The 20,453-nt window shown below is 36.3% G+C and overlaps 1 protein-coding gene across 1 annotated transcript; it reads right to left on the bottom strand.

The window, feature by feature from the left end:
* Window positions 1-11,931: 11,931 nt before the first annotated feature.
* On the bottom strand, window positions 11,932-15,883 carry LOC139125080 (adhesion G-protein coupled receptor D1-like). Its single transcript, XM_070691192.1, has 5 exons — window positions 15,673-15,883; window positions 15,399-15,465; window positions 14,582-14,734; window positions 13,924-14,092; window positions 11,932-12,756 (listed from the first exon to the last, which is right to left on the bottom strand). The coding sequence occupies exons 1-5, from the start codon at window positions 15,881-15,883 to the stop codon at window positions 12,607-12,609; spliced, it is 750 nt and encodes a 249-aa protein (XP_070547293.1). The 3' UTR covers window positions 11,932-12,606.
* Between the last annotated feature and the right edge of the window lie 4,570 nt (window positions 15,884-20,453).

Raw genomic sequence — 20,453 nt, 5'->3', positions numbered from 1 at the left:
CAATACAATTTTTTTGACAAAATGTCAAGTGATCTCAATGACCTTTGACCTCAAATATACATATTTGTGCATAACTCAGTAACCACAAGTGCTACACTCTTCATATTTGGTATGGTGGGACACCTTATGACGCCACATATTGTACCTCATTAATTATGCGCATATGTAATTTTGAGCGAGCCAAAAGAGCTTGAGGTCTGATTTTTGGTATATAGGGATAACTTAGCAATACAATTATTTTGAAAAAATTTAATGTGACCTCAATGACCTTTGACCTCAAATATACATATTTGTCCAAAACTCAGTAACCACAAATGCTACACCCTTCATATTTGGTATGATGGGACACCTTATGACGCCACATATTGTACCTCATTAATTATGCACATATCTAATTTTGAGTGAGCGAATAGAGCTAGAGGTCTGATTTTTGGTATATAGGGATAACTTAGCAATACAATTTTTTTTTACAAAATGTCACGTGACCTTGGTGACCTTTGACCTCAAATATACATATTTGTCCATAACTCAGTAACCACAAGTGCTACACCCTTCATATATGGTATGATGGGACACCTTATGACGCCACATATTGTTCCTCATTAATTATGTGCATATCTAATTTTGAGCGAGCCAATAGAGCTAGAGGTCTGATTTTTGGTATATAGGGATAACTTAGCAATACAATTTTTTTGACAAAATGTCACGTGACCTTGGTGACCTTTGACCCAAAATATACATATTTGTCCATAACTCAGGAACCACAAGTGCTACACCCTTCATATTTGGTATGATGGGACACCTTATGACGCCACATATTGTACCTCATTCATTACGTGAATATCTAATTTTGAACAAGCCAATAGAGGTAAATGTATGATTTTTAGTATATAGGGATAGACTATAGGATAGAATTTTTTTGACAAAATGTCATGTGACCTCGATAACCTTTTACCTAAAATACACGATTATGTCAATAAATAAGTAACCACAAGTGCTATGTCCTTTATATTTAGTAGGATGGGAGACCTTATGACAATACATGCTTTACCTCGTTAATTATGCCCATATATAATTGTGGGCAAGCCAATAGACCTAGAGGTCTGAATTTTGGCATATATGGATTAATTAGCAATACAATGGTTTTTTTTTCAAAATGTCACGTGACCTTGATGACCTTTGACCTTGAATATGCATATATATGCATAACTCAGTAATCACGAGTTCTTTATGCTTCAATTTTGATAGGATAATAGACCTTAAGATGTCACATCTTGTACCTCATTTATTATGCACATATGTATTTCTTGCCAATACAGCTAGAGGTTTGATCTTTTTTCCCGATTTAGAACCATAACTTAGACATGCCTCTTGTTTCAAATTGGGAACAATGACATAGACCTATTTGTCCATAGATCTGAACATATACACTTTAGTGATACTTCTTAATGACCTCATTCCCTGCCCCCTCAAGATTAATACTCCTATTACAAGTGGGGACTATGTCATTGTCAATGACTTGTTAACGATACCCCTTGTAACTTCGCTGAACAGTCAAAGACAACACATATCTTTTTTGTTTCTTTGGATAATATACTCCATAATAGGGTATATACCACACCCTTCCATCATCTCGATCTAATTCTTCATTAAGGACTTGTATTACGCATCCCTTGTCATTTATATCTGCTGTGAACTTCTGGTAGTCGGCTTGGAAATTTTGGTTGTGTCTGAACTTTCTTTCAACGGCTTTTGAAACGTTGTACAGCATAATGCTGGTTGTCGGGTAGTCGAACTCTTCCAGTTTTGAATAGAAGTTCCGTTTTGTAGTGTCCGTCTACTAGCTTTAATATGTTCCCTTCACCTTATGTATGAACTTCTTGTCTTCTCGGAAGTGTTCCCTTTTGCCATTCATCATGCGCTCAGGAAAGTCAAGACCCATGAAATACCGCACTAAGCTTTCTAGTTTATCCAATGCTTCCGTATCCTCTACGGCAACAACTTCTGTTCTGTAGCTCGAAGGATGTTGCCCCTTTTCGTTCAATCTGACTATGTGCCACGGGATCCATCTTTCATGTGTTCTGCATGCATGAGGGGTTTAATCTTGAACATATGTAGTTTCCAGAGCAGTAAACACTGTTGTTTCTCCGATGCCTATCATCAGTCCTCTTTCAGCGTCTATTCTTGGGGATTTTATATCCTTCAAATGATATCATCTTTGAGAGGTATGTAGTCTTCAGAGACGCCTATCTCTGGTTTAGTATTTACTGTTTTCAGCTCCATGTGTTTCTCTGAGCTGTCTAGGTTGTACACTTCTATGCCAGTGACTTTGTCACAGGTGTGGGTGCCTAAGCCGTTCTTTGGAACGTCAGCTTTTTCTTTCTGCCTGTGGCTCCAAGTTTTCTCTGTAACGTTTCTGTGTAGATTGATATGACACTTCCTATGTCCAGAAAGGCATAAGTCTGTACCATTCTGTTTGAACCCTTCAACTTCACTTTCACAGGTATAAAAGTGAGCTGGCCTCTGCAGTTATAATCATCGCCACTGGTATAATCATTTTGACCTCCGGTCCCCTTAAAGGACTGCACTTGGTCTACCTCTGTTATGGTGAAGTGAACAGCGACACTTTGTCTGTATCGGTCTCTTTGAATCATTATCATCCTTATCAGTTGTCGGTAGATGATCCTGATGTAGCACTGTTTGGTGTTTTCCTTGGCATTTGGACGCATTTCGCTTCCTGCTTGCAGTGCTTACTCAGATGACTAGACTTAAGACAAACAAAGCATACACCTTTGTTTCTCAGGAACTTAACAGTGTCATCTTGACTGGCTGCAATAATATTTCAAAACTTTCGAAAAGACGATCGCTATGTTGGCAGTACAGGCACGATCTCTGCTGAGCCTTGTGTGGTTTTGGGGGTCGAAGTGTTGGTATTCTTGATCTCTTGGCTTGTCCTGTTATTGGTGCTGGTAAAACTGTTGTGGAATATTGTACTGCTTTGTCCGTGGCTTTCTTTTTTCATCAGATTGTGGAGACTAGCCATGGCCTGTCTGCTGTAGTCAGGGCATGACATTCTGCTTGCTTCAGGCTTCACCATATCGACGAGGTCTTCAAATCTTACTCTCCTTTTGGCGTGTATCTTTGCTCTGCTTTTACTCCAAAAATCTTGGATAAAATACGACGATCCGCCTCTTATTTTCTGAATGTTCGAGTATTTCTAGCCCATCAAGACAAAGGGATGCTGTCTTACTTCGATTCAAGAAGATTGAGAACTTTTCTTATGAGGCAACATTGTCTGGCTTTATTGGAGGCCAGTCTAAAACCTTCCTCAAGTAGGCATTTGCTGTCTTGTGTGGACCACCATAGCGCTCTTCTAGCTTCTCCATGGCACCTATACATGCTTCACTTGCATCTAAGAATAACTCACTCAAACAAAGGATACAGGAAGTGGGAACAACATTCTTTGCTATGACTCACGGGTCAAAGGTCAATATGGTCAGGGGATTCATGGGACTCGTCACAGTAAATACCCTCTAATGAACATTTACTTTTGTTAACAAGAGCTCATTTGCATAACACAGCCTTCACTTACCGAGTGTGAACAATTGGTTGCTTTGAAACAATCACTAACTAAACTCAAAGTTGAATAAAAATACGGGTACTAAAGACTACGTTAACTGAAAAGTCTTAAATAAAGATGCTTTCAATGTACCAGGGTCAGTAAGAAGATCATTCTCAGTAACAGTCCTTAGCCATTATTGTGCGAACACGTCTATAGGTCTCACACACAATGCAACAACGTTTAGACGTTCCAGCAATAAGCGTCCTTAAATATACAAGACTCAACTCATGATTATTTTTGTAGGGTGTATACGACTATGGCATCAAAAAGGCTCAGGTCTTTTCCTCAACAAGGGTCGTAACAAGCAATTCTGATGAGATCTATATGCTTTTCCTTGCGAACAATGTAGATCAATTGCCATTCGCCCATTAATTGAAACGAATGTAAACAAGCATAACAGCTTTTCCCCAAACATATTTAGACTAGTGGGTATGGCCTATTTGGGCCAAATCGGCCATACCTACCAGGTGTATTAAAATTCATGAGTTTACTTTTCTTGTTTACGCACACAATCATATATATTGAAAATCTGGGGAATGGCTATTGGATCAGGTTGACAACCCCCACGTGTGGGCAGTGGGTATACTTTTGTAAGACAGTTAAAGTCCGAATGAAGCAAGACACAGTTGTTGCTTTCTCAATTTTCCTTCAAATACAACACTAATGTTCAGCAAACAGGGAAAACTATTGAAAACTAACGACATTCGAAACACAGTGAACAAGTAATGACCAAGGTATTACACAATGCTTGCCATATAGCATGAAGGTACAAACTCCGCTCCTGGCTCAATGGTCGTAACGAGCGACTTACCATGGAGGTAGAAGAGAACTATTTTACTTTTATGGGCTAACATACACGTGGCCGAAAAATAAAACTAGGGAGATTACTACTAGTATTTACTCAAAGCAATTTCTGTCACAGTATCAACCGACGCTAGATGGTCATATATTAACCGTATGGCCTGTATGAGTCAAGAGTGCTTGGCTATGACCAAGCCGTAGCCACATGTTATAGCCCTGCCACACAGAGCGTTCTAGCGTGCGTGCAGACGCCAAAGTAGCCACCGAGGCCCTTCTTCTATTTGCATGTAAATTTTTGACCTAAGTCTGTTCTTGGCCAATTTGTACATCCATGGTCTGTTTACGGTGATTTGTGTTCGTCTACTTTATTTACCTCCATGGGGTGAGGGTAACGCAGTGATCAAACAAGTGCATAGAGGTCCACACAGCATCATACCTATTGTGCATCAGCTACATGGACACATAAGGGACCGTGGATGACAGTAGCTCAAGGTTACTGGAAAAGACCAAGAGTAGCCTAACCAGAACTTTGTTACGTAAACATATTTCTTTTTATCAAGGACATCACAGCATAGACCTTTGAGCAATAACACAGTAACAGCGTCTTCAACAAAGCTTTAAAAAATCAAAACACATTCTAACAACACTGTTAAAATGCAAATTAAAGCAATCAAACAAGAACCAAAAGAAACACATAAATTCTAGAGACTGATTAAGGAATTAAACGACTCAGGTTTACGAAACGAAAGCGTCGAAAGGATCACAGTGTCTCAGACATAGGCTTAAAGGACCATGCTTCGTCTCGCCATGGCTAATTTCTAAAACAACACAACCATGAATGTACTCTATTTTTGCAAATCCATGACACAGCATAGTGCAAAGCATGAATATACAGTACTACACTTAAATAGTTACTAAACAATTACGCAATCTGACCATATATAAAAAACCCAGTAAATCACATGACTCCAAACATAATTTTATAGCCGATGTATGCAGCCGCGTTCACTTATTTTACTTGCAATGTATCTTGCTTTTCTGTGTTCTGCTAACCTGCTAACAAGATCTTTATGACAATGTTGCTTTCCAAGTCACCCACCCAACCATTTGAAAGGGGTGATCAAGATGACCAGAAAAGCAAATTTCGACCAATTGGGTTCAAGTATCTGGGAAACGTTGGTAAAAGCATGCTATAGATATATTGACGAGATAAACGTTGAAAATAGTAGGATTAAGATATGTGTGACTGTCCAACCTGTTCAGTTTCTGTGTGGGGAAAGGTTGGAATGAGGACTGTCTCTTCATTACGGGAAGGCTCCATTAACTTAGGAATGCCCTACTTCCCCAGAGGATCAATTTCACAGACCTGCCTTTCCTACAATGGCACTACAATGGCACCAGCTGGATTAGATAAACATAACAATGGAACATTCACACCTTGGGGATTAAAAGTCTTCTGTTTGTCACCCGAGTTTGTCAGGCAAGGACCTGGGTTTCAGGTACCATGCAAGTTAACGCAGTCTTCCCCTATGTCCAGTATGCAAGGTGTTGCGTAATACGTAAAGTAAACACTTTGTGGAAATTAGATAGTGAGTCAATGGGGTAACTGAACTCTGGCTGATTATAGATTAGAATTTGTAAATGTTATTGCCAAATAAAAGGATGTGATATTGACTGTAAAAAATATATATATATATATATATATATATATATATATATATATATATATATATAAGGAGAGAGAGAGAGAGAGAGAGAGAGAGAGAGAGAGAGAGAGAGAGAGAGAGAGAGAGAGAGAGAGAGAGAGAGAGATAGAGAGATTAGGATGTCTTCATTGTGTTTCTTGACTTGTTCGACGTCATAAATGCTCTAGTCGTCTCTTTCCTGAGCCATCATGAAAGTTAAAAGAAATGTTTCAACATTGAGGGATGCAGAGGTCAATAACCCTCGATATCCGTTCAGATTACGAAAAATGCCTGGAGGAGTGGAACTATTTTTCTCATAGAGACTGGTGCATTCTAAGAACACTCTCTAAATATTTCAGTGATAGGGTAATATTTAAGAATTTCAAAACCTTATTAAATATAAATACAGGGCAATATATATAGTTAAACATTCTGAATGTCACTCTTTTCTCTTCCCTTGACCTTCCTTCTATCATGTGAACTTGGTAAGCATAAAGAAGAACTTCAATCTAACTATTAGCCAAAAGGGACCAAATTTCTTATACGATGGTGTCTGTCTTGCTTAAATCATTAGAACATTTTAAAGAAGTTTCCTGTACGATCCAAACGTAGTTAAGCATTACTATGATTGTTTTGTTACGTAACTTTTTGTTCAGGATGGTCTAACTTAAATCTGTTCATAACAAATGTCCCATCGAACAGGTCATGTATTACCTTCAATGGAAATGATTATTGGGCCGGTTTAATGTTATATTGATTATTTCCGCTGTATTTAGTTTTAAGCATTCATAAATATGCTTTTTTTAAAAAAATACTGATTTCATCTCCTAATCGTGACATAACAAGAACCAATGATAAATTATAAGCAAGCACGCTACCTTTAGAATGTAGAGGGTAGCTGGTTTTGATATTTGTCCGGTGTGCTCACCAACGCCCTTCAGAAGGCAGACGTACGACCCGGTGTCGCCCAGGCGCACTTGGGAAATTTGTAGATCGAACACACCCATGGAATGGTTACCAACAATCTCAAACCTTGTCTTCCATATGTCGAACTTCTTAACAGTGTCATCTGTGGAAATCTTTAAACCATTCTTTTTCCACTGAAGAACGCCAGCTTTGTTGTCCACGGTGCATGGTAGCACCACCGTTTCACCTTTGAAGGCATATTTGTCCTTAGGTACAATGCGGAGCGATTGCAGTGGTTTAGGCGAGACAGGAGTTGCTGACTCTTGCGTTAAGCCTAATAAATTAAGAGACTGGACTGATATAGCGAAACGAATCCAATATTCATTTTATATTATTTATCAAATCAAAATAAAATTGATTGGATAGCACATCGCAATGAAGACACATTCTACTTGTAACGATGCTAATCTCGTTTTCATAATATGTATGATCATAATAAGTAAAGGGCAAGAAATATTGTTCAACAAAAATGGCTTATATTTTTCTTGTTTAAAAATCGGCAAAAGTCATTCGTGCAGAGGTTTAAAATTTGTTCGATATTGATGGCAGAATACTGACAAATTATCCAACATCTGTGAAAAAGCCAAATTGCTTAAAAATGGAATTGCGTGAGTCAGATAGATAACAAAGTGAATACATTGTTAAAGCAAGCACATTTTCATTGCTGACCTTAAATCTCCTTCGTCAAAAATTGCAAAGTGTTGTCTTTGATTCAAGAAAATCTGACAACAATGTAGACCGAGAAAAAAAATATTTTCAACATTACTTGTTTGGAGTTTCAGCAATTAAAGTTTTCACTTTTAAAAATAGGCCTCTTACTTTAACTTATAAAAATGCAATATATCGCTGATATTAGTAGCCTACTGACCTTGGCAATGAAATATGAAAAGATGAAAATAGAGGACGCACAGATCTGCAACTCGAGGTCTTGCCATCTTGACTGTGCACGAACGATCTCCCAGCGAATGGCAAAATGGAATGTTATGTCTGCATCAAGTAGCTCACTGTCACGTATGTGATTGGTCCCGCGATTTATGGTAAACATCGTCAATGAAATAGTCTAACTGTTGCTACATCGGTCTATGTCGTCATGGCGACTGTATGCTATTAATGGCATTGTAATTGCGTCAGTGAAAGTATAAATCATGGAAATTCTAAGCATAAATTACCCACAATTCAAGGGAATTTTATACGAAGCGTCACTAATTCCTCAAATGCATATTCTCGGTGGTTTTAGACCGGTGTGAATTTTCAGTTTCAGCTAAAGTACTAAAATGCTTCTACGGCTTACGTTGTCTACCATGTTTTTGAATGTTGTCAACAAAGGCATTCCACATAGGAATAGTCACTGTCCACATTCAAATGACGGAGGATACAAGAGTCACGTGTTTGATGTCACGTGTCAGTGTAAAGACAAACAAGAAGAAACATTGATACATTTTCTTCGTAAGCATTCTGCTAAAGAATCAGAGCTCAAAATATTAACAGTTGTGGAGCTGAGTAGAACAGGAAATATACCACAGTTATAGATCCACGTACCTAGGGCGGGGTGGCAAAGTAGCATCTAATCAGCCTAAATTAGCTTTATCGATTTGTCGAATAAGAACCTTTTTATATCCTTTAAAAAGTGTTAAATAAAAATTTAAGTGCAAAAATCCCATATTACAATAATAATTTCTTTAAAAGATAAGAGTCAAAATCCGAAATTCAACAATCATTAGATATTATTTTATATAATTTAAAACAATAAAAAATAACAAAATGTAACTCATCGTAGTGGGTATATGTTACAATTATAGGCATTTGGGGTAAGGGAAATTCCATGACGAGTTGCTAGAAGTAAAGGTCATGTGAATTTGGATCTCTCAGCTCTCAGATATGCAGTAAGCAACAAGACAAGGTGTGGGGAAATGGCTTAAAACTAGAGGTCGTTTCTGCCTACAGTACAATTCAGGCCTGCTTTTATCACAAACAACGCAGCCATGTCCACAGTTAGACACATTTTATAAAACGTCTTATAGTCATCAAATACGTCATGGGAGTATCTTTATATGCACACCATTGGTGAAAATGTACACGTCAAGATTTTTCTCTCTATTAGCTGGAAATTGAATGAAGACAATTTCTATTTAAAGACCTTCATCAAATAACATATTGTTCATTTTCATGATAAACAAACACAGAGAATGAAATCTATCATTTAATTACGGTGATGAAAAAACAAACAAAAGAGACTAGCTCTTATATAAAAACATATAAAATAATCGCATCGCAAAGACAACAAAAATGATTGGAAACATGACACTCACTTATTGTGAATCGCCGATGAGGGCGCTGGAAACGTGCTTTTAAAACGTCTTAGTAATAGCTTCAGAGTTACAGAGGTGCACAGACATAAATTTCATGGCATATCTTGAAGTGAGTTGGAAATGATCCTTTCCTGTTCAGTAATAAAATTTAGTAAATTTTAGATCGAAAAATATATGGTTGACACACGTAAATTTGGCAATACAAAACGTATTGAGCCTGTTGTTATAAGGACCCGAATGCACTGAACTTGTGCATACTTTTTTTTTACCTTACAGTGTTGACATGCCACTCCATGACTGATTTTCACTATCACTCGAAAACTCAAACCAATCAAACAATTTGACCATAGCATCACCAAAAAGATGGATGAATGTTCGCAAGGAAATCACATACTACTTCAAGGTTAGGTCAAGATGCATCACACCCACTAAAAATGGATACCCACTGGTGTGCCCTTGACGTCGAGCATACATTCTTCCGAAGGTGAGGGTCGTTTTTTTCTGTTTTCAACACATGGAATGTAGGGCAACAAACAGATCAAATTATAATTCAGATACAAAGTTTTAAAATTTCATGTAGCGCCTCATGATGATGTAATATCCGCTGATAAAACTCTACATACATCTTACAAGAACCTATCACTTATCACCATTTACGTTATCACGTGTTTTGCAATTGTCAGTTTGGACGAGGTTGGTTGTCATTGTTTTAGTCACAGAGGAGGTCGCTAACATAAGTCAGTGGACTGTAGGTGAACTACAGTAACTGTTCAGTTCATATCTTTATTTCCAAGTCGAGGGTCATTGGTCATTAATCAATACCTTTAAGTGAAAGATAATGTCTGTCCTGTACATATTTTCATGAGGGATTCCATACCATTATTAAACAGGTCACATTCGATTTGATATCTATATTTGATATTCATACAGTACTATTTCTGTGATATCCAATATTATATATTATTGCCTGAATACATTGGTTCATGTGTCCAAATTGTAAAGCAGGTGACAATTTGCAAGGGGGAGGGGGCAGATTGTCTCTTGCCGCAAGTGAACATAACCCACGTATTCAAATATTTTAATTACATGCCTGTTCAGAGTTAACGCTCTATGACATTTAGTTACATTCATGGCATTCTCAATTAATGTTGCCATCATCGACGAGAACAGCCCTATTTATCCAATCACGCAAGCGTTTAGTGATAGGTGTCTAAAAACATTGACTGATCCACAATTTGTATATAAAGATCGAGAACAGTAGTATTAGTGGATGTGTTATAATGGCAACCAGGACAGTTTCTTTGTAGGGAACAGTTTGAAGGAAGACAGCGGCAATTTGGTCAGGTTGACATCTCTGACGTTATAACAACTCGATAGAAGCCACCTGTAATTTTTTTTTCTCAATAGTACACCAGGGCTTGAAACTGCGATATTGGCAATCAAATATACTCATCCACAATTCAACAATAATAAGTCCAAATTATTATTCCATGATAAATTGCGAAAAAGACAGACACAAAACAGACCAAACAAGTAAGTCAATTACCAGTAAACACAACACTCTCACATCAATTAAAGAATACGTAACAATCATAATTAACATTTCTATTTTATTCCGCTTCAAAACAAGTATATCACAGTTACAACCCTGGCATCGAATTCTGTTTTTGCTGCCTACTTCAAGTATTAAGCAGCAGTAATATATATATATATATATATATATATTATATATATATATATATATATATATATATATATATATATTATATATATATATATATATATATATATATATATATGACAGAAATTGTTTTCGCTTTCGATGTAACAGCCAATTTTGTTAACCTTTGTAGTAAAAGCAGTAACATGTAAATCTGTCTCACATATAGAACATCAATATATTAATATAATAAGCAATTTTCATTTATAATGTCAGATTTGCACTTCATGGCACACACAATATTTACAAATCTTACTTGGTGAAGTAACGGACAAGAATACAAATACTGACAAGAAACCTTTTATACAAGGTACATGAAAGTATATAGTCATATACTTAGGACATGGGTACAGAACGCCTTCAAACCTACTCAGATAGCAGTTGGAGCTGTCATTTCCTTGCTATTCGCATATATGAACGGATAAAAAGTGATAACTTATTCTGTATCACACTTGGAAGAAACCTATTTTGATTAAAAAGTGGATAGGATGTAAAGCAAAACAGATGTTAGCCGGCTATTTCACTCGTCTTTTCCTTCGTTTTCTCTAAGGGTCCTCTACTTTAAAAAGCTTGTTTTCGTTGGCTTACGAGCCAAGAAACTCAGCGTTTCAGTGCTTTCAGACGATGCACATGCTGTCGGTAAATAAAGGTACGATTTTCTCTTCACTGCGAGTACATTTGGAAAATAAATCACATACCGCTGGCTCATGCTATTAAAGTTTAAATTTTTGTAATTTGCTTTAATTTATACACTGTATAATACATCATTTAAGGTATAATGAAATATGTAGTCGTGACAGTTGCAATTCAAGTCATTGCAATGAAAATCAATTCTCATTTGTCATTGATACGTTTTAAATTGCCTTGACGGCCTCAAACTGTTTCAAACACAGAACATTAGGCTTCAGTATGCGTGTTTGTGTCACCATGTTTTGGTCTACTGATTTGGAGTTCTGTTCGGGTAGAACAAGTTAAATATTTAAAAAGAACATTACTAAGTTAGGGGTCACAACAATTTAACTTGAAAGGCGGAACGATTGCTACATTATCAGAACCACGACCACCTACAGCCATTGTTTGTTTTTACTTTTGAGATTTCATGTTCTTTACCTGCCCGTGTATTCATCGAGTTTATTACTGAATGTAATCATCATTGAAACAGGGCCATCAATTTTAAAAAAAATCTTCGGCTCTGGAGAATGATGAGCCAATCGTCCACGCTTCGATAATAATGACTACATCAAGTCTAAATGAACATTCAATGTTGATCAATGGCTTTTATTCCCGACGGATTAAACAGAAAGTTTTCGTTATGTCCGTCCTCAATTATTTGCGAATTGGTCGAGAAACACTCTAACGTCGATATCAAAGGCTCAGTAGTTGTAACTTTCGATCATTTTTTCAACTTTTTCTTGTGTTCGTGTTTTTTTATATCTAGATACGCAGTTTATAGCTTGTCAGCTCGGCCTGCTTGTGTGTAGATGTGTGCTGACGTGTTCCTGCTCAGCAATGGTTAACCGACACAGTGGCAGTTCGCCGTGAAGGCATCACACGGTTCGTCGTCATCCCAAAACTTGACCATACTGTAACGCTCCCACTTTGCCCTCGAGCCGTCAGAAAAGCAATCTTCCTTCGAGCAAGCTGAGAGCGCACCTGCAAGGCAGAAACGCAAGTTTACAATATTGTAACACGTGTCTTACCTTGACATTCAAGTAGAGTAATTGTAACACGAGATAAGGAATTCAATAAGTCTGCAATCACTAGCTATTGATGGAAAGTCCAGTAACGTAAGTTTTCGAACTTTATATTTAATTAACAGACTTTGCTTAAGTCGTTGATTTTCTTTCCTAATGTGATTTTTTAAAAATTTCGTCAATGTGGATGATTCGTTCATAAAAGAGTGCATGTCGTTGTGCAAGCGATAGGGTGTCGTGTAGAACAAATTGCATATATTTAACGATGTTCCTCTGAACAAAGATGTTTTTATGCCATTTGTATAAATTACTGAAAGTTCTACGGAAAATTAGTCTTTAGAAATGTCACTTATTTGAGTGAGTAAGTGAGTGAGTGAGTGAGTTAGTGACTTAGTTTTAATTTCATTTTACTGAGTGTAACAACAGATCAACAAAAAATCAAACATACCGTGAATAGAATGCCCAGTTCTTTAAATGAGGGACAATTTTGTTGTTTTTTGTTGCTATTTATAATTTGATTCAATAGACTCTTTTAAAAAGCATCAGAAAACCAAAGATGTGTGGAGTTCGGCCATGCAGTTTTCAATGATAAATAAAGCTACGTACTTGTATTGCTATAAAGTTTTTTGTAATTTTTCTTTTAAAGTTCCTAATACCATACACAAAATCTAGTGATCTCCTAAAAGTAAAAAGTACATCTTTTCCAAGTGAAATCGTAAATTTAAATTTAAAAATAAGTGTTGCAAAGATTCATTTGTTTGTAGTTTTGAATTGAAAGGCTCTTGACTTACTCTCTATTGTAAGCTTGTAAGTATGTCCTTAAAAATGCTTCCATTTTGCATTAGGAATGCTTAATACCTCTTGAAGTTTTGATTCGCTTTTTGGAGTACAAATAATATTCAATTAAGATCCTATTTAAACTTTCTTTCGTCATGAATTCCAATGGATAAATTTTATCATGCAACCGAAAGCATATGTCATTAACATCTCGATTTTGAGCTCAGTTTTTTAGGTTATCTGAAATTGACAAAGTCAAACCGCCAAAGTTGAAAGCACTCATGACTTTGTAAAGGAAATCGAGATTGACTATATCAAAATCCTTCTCAAAGGCACACTTTGTCCTCACCTCTTTACTGGTCCAACAGTAGAAGATGAATATGAAGAAACCCTGGAGTGAGTTGAGAACTGCAAATACGTACTCAAAGAAGATGGTGTGTCGGTCAACAGACAGCAAACCAAACAGCCAAGTCATGCCCAGCAATGGCAATAAAAGGATGGCAGCTTTCAGACTTGATCTGTGAACATGTTCACATATATGCATGAACAATTTGAGTTACACTCGCAAATTGTTTCACCCGAATCATAATAACATTAATATTTGAACATTAATGTAAGTTTCGCTCATTTCAAAATGTGAATATATAAATCCGGAAGTGTGATATATATATATATATATATTATATATATATATATATATATATATATATATATATATATATATATATATATATATATATATATATATATATATATATATATATATATATATATATATATATATATCGAAGTATACAGATGTCGTCGTCGGAAATTACATTGCTCGAAGCTAAGTAACAGATACCATTACTTTATACTTGAAGTAATTTATGTTATATATATATATATATATATATATATATATATATATATATATATATATATTATATTTCATGAGTCTGCCTGACGCCGAATGGTGAAAGCATATCTAAAAATAGGAATGTATTTGAACTGAACGCATTTGTTACCTGATATTCTTATACTTGTCTTCAGTTTTGTTTGTGATTCGCCGGCAAATCACTCGGAGTGCTATGCCCAATATCACCAAATTGAAAAGGATAACAGCCAGCATTGGTCCAATGAATGCAAAAATCATATCACTTTCCACCGACAACCAGCAGCTGTGCGTTGAATTTTCAATTAAGAGAATCATCAATATAAATTACACGTTTGACAACACAATAAGAAAACAAGTGTAAAATTTGAAACGAAAACAAACTATTGATACATTAGAATTTAATACCGCACCGCACATATAAAAGAAAAACCTAAATTCATCACATGACTGAAATTAACATTTTTAAGACAAGAGATTATCCTCCTTTGCCATTTTCCGTTTCCGATATTGTAAAGAACTGACAACTGCACTAGTTTGCTATAGGTACAACTCAAGTCGCAAATCGTGTTCGGCGGATGCCATACTTAAGTTTCTAGAAAGAAGATCTTTTAGAGTGAATAATTTTGCTCGAGGTTCACAAGGATGGTGATTCTGAGACCAGAATGAGGCAAATTGCAAATTCACAAGTGGAGAATCGTAGGCTCAAGATTCGGGCATGGTGTTGTGCCCCTTAGCAAGTTTACTCGTCATCTGTTCCTTGAGTGATGCATGATGTAATGTGCTTCCTACCCTTTCGATAATTATGTGAATTGAAAAATATCATATATTTTTATGAGAGGTCACTCATAAATAAATATGGCAATTTGTCGACGCTCTCATGTCAAGTAGTTACCTAGAAACAAATGTTTCGATTCATGTCTAAGAAATACAAACAACGGAATACTTACTTATCATCAGTACCGTAATAAGCATGTCCAAAGCCGACTGAGATTGCCACAAGTACCAAAGGGACACCTGTGTCGATACAAATAACATTTTGTGCATATACATATTTGCCACAGAGACTGAACGTGCTGATACCACATTCATGGAGCAATGATTATAAATGTAGGATAGGTACGAACATTTGGAGACTTGGCATGTGCAGATCAAATTAGAGGTTGGTTTGTCAAAGAGACAAACCAAATAACTCAGTCACTCATGATCCGTAAATGGACTTACCCCAACCGATTAAATAGTAAGCCATGAATCGTCTCCTCAGAGCTTTTTTTAATACCACGACCAGTTGAAAATAGAGGTGAATGCCCTCGACCAACATCCAACAGAAGACGGATGTAAAGAAATAGTGAAGAAGAGCGGCGACTGCAGTGCAAGCAATCTGGCGTGATAGGCAAGGAGAAATAGTCTTCAGATCAGTTTCATACTGATACATTTGCTGCCCTATATTTCCTTAGCAAGGTAGCTCTCAAAAACATCTGGAGTTGTACCTTTCTAGAGGGCAGATCAATATGTACACGTAGAATGAATAAGTAAAACTAATATTGTATAACCATACATTTTGTACAAATACCTGACTAGTTCGAAAAATGTAAGTAGACGTGCATAGTAAAATCAATAAGCGGATAAATTGACTTTGTACAGGTGATTTTCGACGTTTTATCCTATGGACGAATAACGTTTTAATACGGCATACTTTATGCTAGCAATGACTGTTTCAAATAAGTTCCTTCTTGAAGTCAATTATCGTTCAATAGTGAAGTCTAAAAGGACAATTATTACCTTGTTACTTGTCTGTTTCATGCCGGCCACAAATATAATTTGTCCTATACCAATGGCAAGGCATAGATTTATCTGGATAATGCGCTCTGGCGTATGCAACCTCGAATATGAAATATCAGAGATGTCCTTTATTTAGACAATTAACTATACAGATCTGCGATAAACTGCACGGGAAATAAAATCTTTAGATTTAATTTGGAAGATCAGGTCGTAAAATGTATACAAACGTATGTCTCATTCAAACGCTTATGTTACACCCTTTATTATAAACAACAGTTATCGGACAAATGATGGCACTTTTTCAAGGGTAAAGTGCACCTTTGGACATCAATTTCCCGCCATGCTTTTCTGATGTTGGCTCATTCTAATGCCCTTGGGGCAATAAATACAATCAATCGTCTTGGTTTCCAAAACTTCAGCTTCGACCCGCATACACGCCGAAGATAAATCGAATATGAAATTCAAAAATCTACGAAAAGTGGCAAATTATTTTAATTTTTCGACACAGATTCATATACAGATATATCGATATATAGATATAAAGGTAAACTTTTGAAACTTTTCGCAGAATGGTTTTAAAGTTATTTTGATCAGTGATAAAACTATAAAACGATTTTTACTTGGCATATCAGAAACGCCGCTCTGTCGAAACATTAGTCTAACTTGCAAATAAGACAATACGGAGATAATATTATTACCTAGTTAACTTTTTTATTAACATTGAAATTATGTTTGACAGGACAAATAGAATACATACCAGACATGTGAGTTTATTACGATGCCTTACCCAATGGGGTAATTGTCATTCTTTTGCAATTGAACGAGCAACACATAAAGAGACCTACCCGAGCAAAGCAAATGTTAGAATCGTCAAGACAATGGAGAATAAAGAAATGCCACAGCCAATCACACTGATTAATTTCAATGACGTCACATGAATTGTTGGTACCTACGAATTAAAATGCACATTATACGAATACATAAGCAGGGCATTATTGGGCAACACTACGAATACAAATAACTCCACCGCGTCCGAATAATGTTTTCAATTGCCGAAACGGTGAAGAATATGACAAGTGTATATATATATATATATATATATATATATATATATATATATAATATATATATATATATATATATATATATATATATATATATATATATATATATATATTGTGTATTTTTGTGTGTGTGTGTGTGTGTGTGTGTGTGTGTGTGTGTGCGTATCTAAGTGGTTATCTATGTGTATATTATAAAATGTTTGTACAAGTGGAGGACTTGTCTTGAAAATTTCTGTTCGGCAGCATATTATGAACATCTAATGAGCGATCTCAACGGTGACAAAGAGTCATTTCTTCAAAGAAGAACAACACTGAAAATTGGCAAACTGACTTCAAAGTCTCTTAATCGAACAAGTACACCAAAACTGGTGAGATGGTTGCAGTAACAGATCGTTGCTGTCTGACTAGTGCTGTGAACGTGACATCCTGTAGAATTCCACCACATAGTTTGCCTGAAAGCAAAAAATACTGAAGATATTACATGTTTTATGCTCGAAATGTACATGTAATAAAATTGTTTACCTCCTTTCCTGTTTTGGGATGTTCTTGTTTTTCTCAGAAAGAATACGAAGGTTATTAGTCATTTTTGAGTAAGGTGTCAATTAAAGTAAATAACCGATGCGACACTGTGAATGAGGAAATAGCTGTGAAAACGTAACCCCTTCGATTTGAAGTTTCTATGACGCCAGACGCCCTGATGATCACCATGAGTCTGTTGCCATGGCGACGGTATATTCTTATAAGTTAGGTAATAGAAATGTACCTATTAACGCATAGTGTTATCTACAATTAGCCAATACAGTTGATGGCCGAATTACCGTTGTATTGTGTTGAGAGATTTTCGGGAAGTGGGCACAGATCACCGTGTGTGATAATAGCGGGTAACATAAGTGACTTGAGTTGAGTAGCGAAGGAGAAATCGCCTTTGAAATTAATTTAATTTGTATCAGAATGACCTATGTGTTCATTCATCCTTACTCGTGTTTAATTTGTAAAAACTGATCACTGAATCACTTTCTGTAAACGATTACACGATGTTATGTGACAAACTACATGGTCGAGTTATGCCTTCAGCAATTGCAATGAAAGCCACTTGTTTCAGACACTGAAGATTATAATAATGTTGAACATATAAACATTTTACCGTTTTTAAACAAAATAGCTTATATAGAAGCCTGGGGTAAATTTTGTCTTGTGTACAGAAGGTGCCCGTTTCGCACTTTGAAATTATGGAAGGTTACCTACCCGTCTTGACCTCCGTATTCTATGAATTCACAACTCACATCCTTGACCGACGCATTCAGCAGATCGTGGTGTTGAAAAGTAAGTTTTACAGGTGCATTGTCTGGCAGAGGAAACATTGGTTTCGGATGTACCGTACTTGAGAGTATGACACTGTGCAGTGATCGACCTGCACCACTGAAAAGACACAGGAGACTTTTGTTTCGTAAAATACGAATGCTCGACGGAATACTGAGGAGCTGCCATGCGAATGTGAGAACGAAGAGGTCAAAACATCGACTTTTAAACTTCTTCAAAGGGACTATAGCTGTTCGCTGTCTCTTACACTAGATCACAAGTTGCAAACTGCTCATTTCGACATGATTTGAAATAACAGCTTTAAATTGTATTATACAAATGGAGACGAAGTGGTTTCACATAAAAAATACCAGATTACATATGAAACCCTCAAAGCAGCGGGTAATACTGGAAAACGTTTTTACTGCGACATCCTTTTAAAACTTAAGATTTTGAACACACAACTTAAATTTTGTTCAATGCATGGATCTAATATTTATCAAATGTACGTGTTGAAGCTGCACGTTTTCATAATTGTTTTTGGTGGGAGGTTGTGGTTTAGGGCTCACTCACAAAAGTCTTATCTAAGACTTTGCAAGAGAAGCTTAGAATCGCTGATATCCCTTTATAAAACATCGGCGTGAAATCGTGTTGCTAAAGTACAATTCACTGAACGCTCTCCTTATCACAAGAGCAATAAACAGACCTTATATTCGCTATCCCCATGGCGACGTCCGGGCTTGAGTATTTGACATTTACCAAGTATCCAGTCCCTTCAGATTATAATGAAATCCAATCAGTTAGTGCCTTGTTAGAAACCCATCTTATCAGCCTCGCCCGTTCTTAACGAGGCTCTTTATTAAATGGTTAGTGCAATAGCTTTTTAAATTGGGAATTTCGATAGACTTGCTTCTCATTTTGTAATGCATTTGAATTGACAATACATGTTACTTCATCCCTTGCTGATGCATGCCAATTAGTTTATTAGTACTCAACTATCACTCAGCCATGCTACCAACAAAGCACAGTACTTGCTTTTCACAAAACGTCGCCTAATGATGACCACAATATCTTCATAGTTTTGACATTATTAGATCGCGCAATTCCATCAGTAGTGGTTAGCCACTGTCACAATGTCTTTGTCCTCTGCATAGATTATAGTCTTTGACTTTCATCTATCTAGTTGCCGTTTCTATTTCTGCCGATAAATGCATGCTCATATTGGTTCAGTGTGTCCGGCTTTTTGTCATGAAACTGTAATTTGAATCAAAACGACTGTTCTTCAGACCGTAAAAACTGAAAAGTCAGCCAAAGCGGCATATGTTTTTGTACAGTTTTATGCTGTACCGTATGTGATAGTCTACACTGCTCGCATCTTCAAATGGAAGTGCAATAGGGATGTTTGGGTTTATGTGATCTAGTCTTCATTTATCGGAATATCTGAAATCAGTAAATTATTCAAGAAGCAGGAAACAAGGGAATCTTAGTTAATTTATTTTTTTGATTGAGAATCAGTAATACATGGATCAATGGCGGATAGACCCTAAAATTGCGCTATACCCTCTTAAAACAAACGGTGGATGGGATACGGTCAAGCTATATTACACCACATAATCTTTTTCCCTGCACGTGAATCAGCGAACATGTATTGCTTCATTTAAGCTAATATTGTGTGCATGAAAATGCTTCTTTAATCGTCAAACGTCTTTAATGGTCATTCTCTGACAAGGGTATTCCGATATTAATTTAAGACGGTCTATTTCATATTCATTCATCAATCTAAACATTGTTTTTTCATTTAGATACTTTGTTATCTTTAAACGCGTTACTAAAAGTATCAGCAAAATCGAATAGATTACA

The sequence above is a fragment of the Ptychodera flava genome, chromosome 3 (genome assembly GCF_041260155.1).
Source record: "Ptychodera flava strain L36383 chromosome 3, AS_Pfla_20210202, whole genome shotgun sequence".
In the NCBI taxonomy this organism is placed as follows: Eukaryota; Metazoa; Hemichordata; class Enteropneusta; family Ptychoderidae; genus Ptychodera; species Ptychodera flava.
This window is presented reverse-complemented; position numbering and strand designations above follow the sequence as displayed.

Bases quoted from the DNA above. Each gene is read 5' to 3' on its own strand.
- LOC139125080 (XM_070691192.1), bottom strand. From the start codon at position 15,883: ATGTATCAGTATGAAACTGATCTGAAGACTATTTCTCCTTGCCTATCA. The intron at 14,735-15,398 runs GTAAGTATTCCG...TTCAACGCACAG, and splicing joins TATTACGGTACTGATGATAA to CTGCTGGTTGTCGGTGGAAA. The intron at 14,093-14,581 runs GTAACAAATGCG...ACATGTTCACAG, and splicing joins GACAAGTATAAGAATATCAG to ATCAAGTCTGAAAGCTGCCA.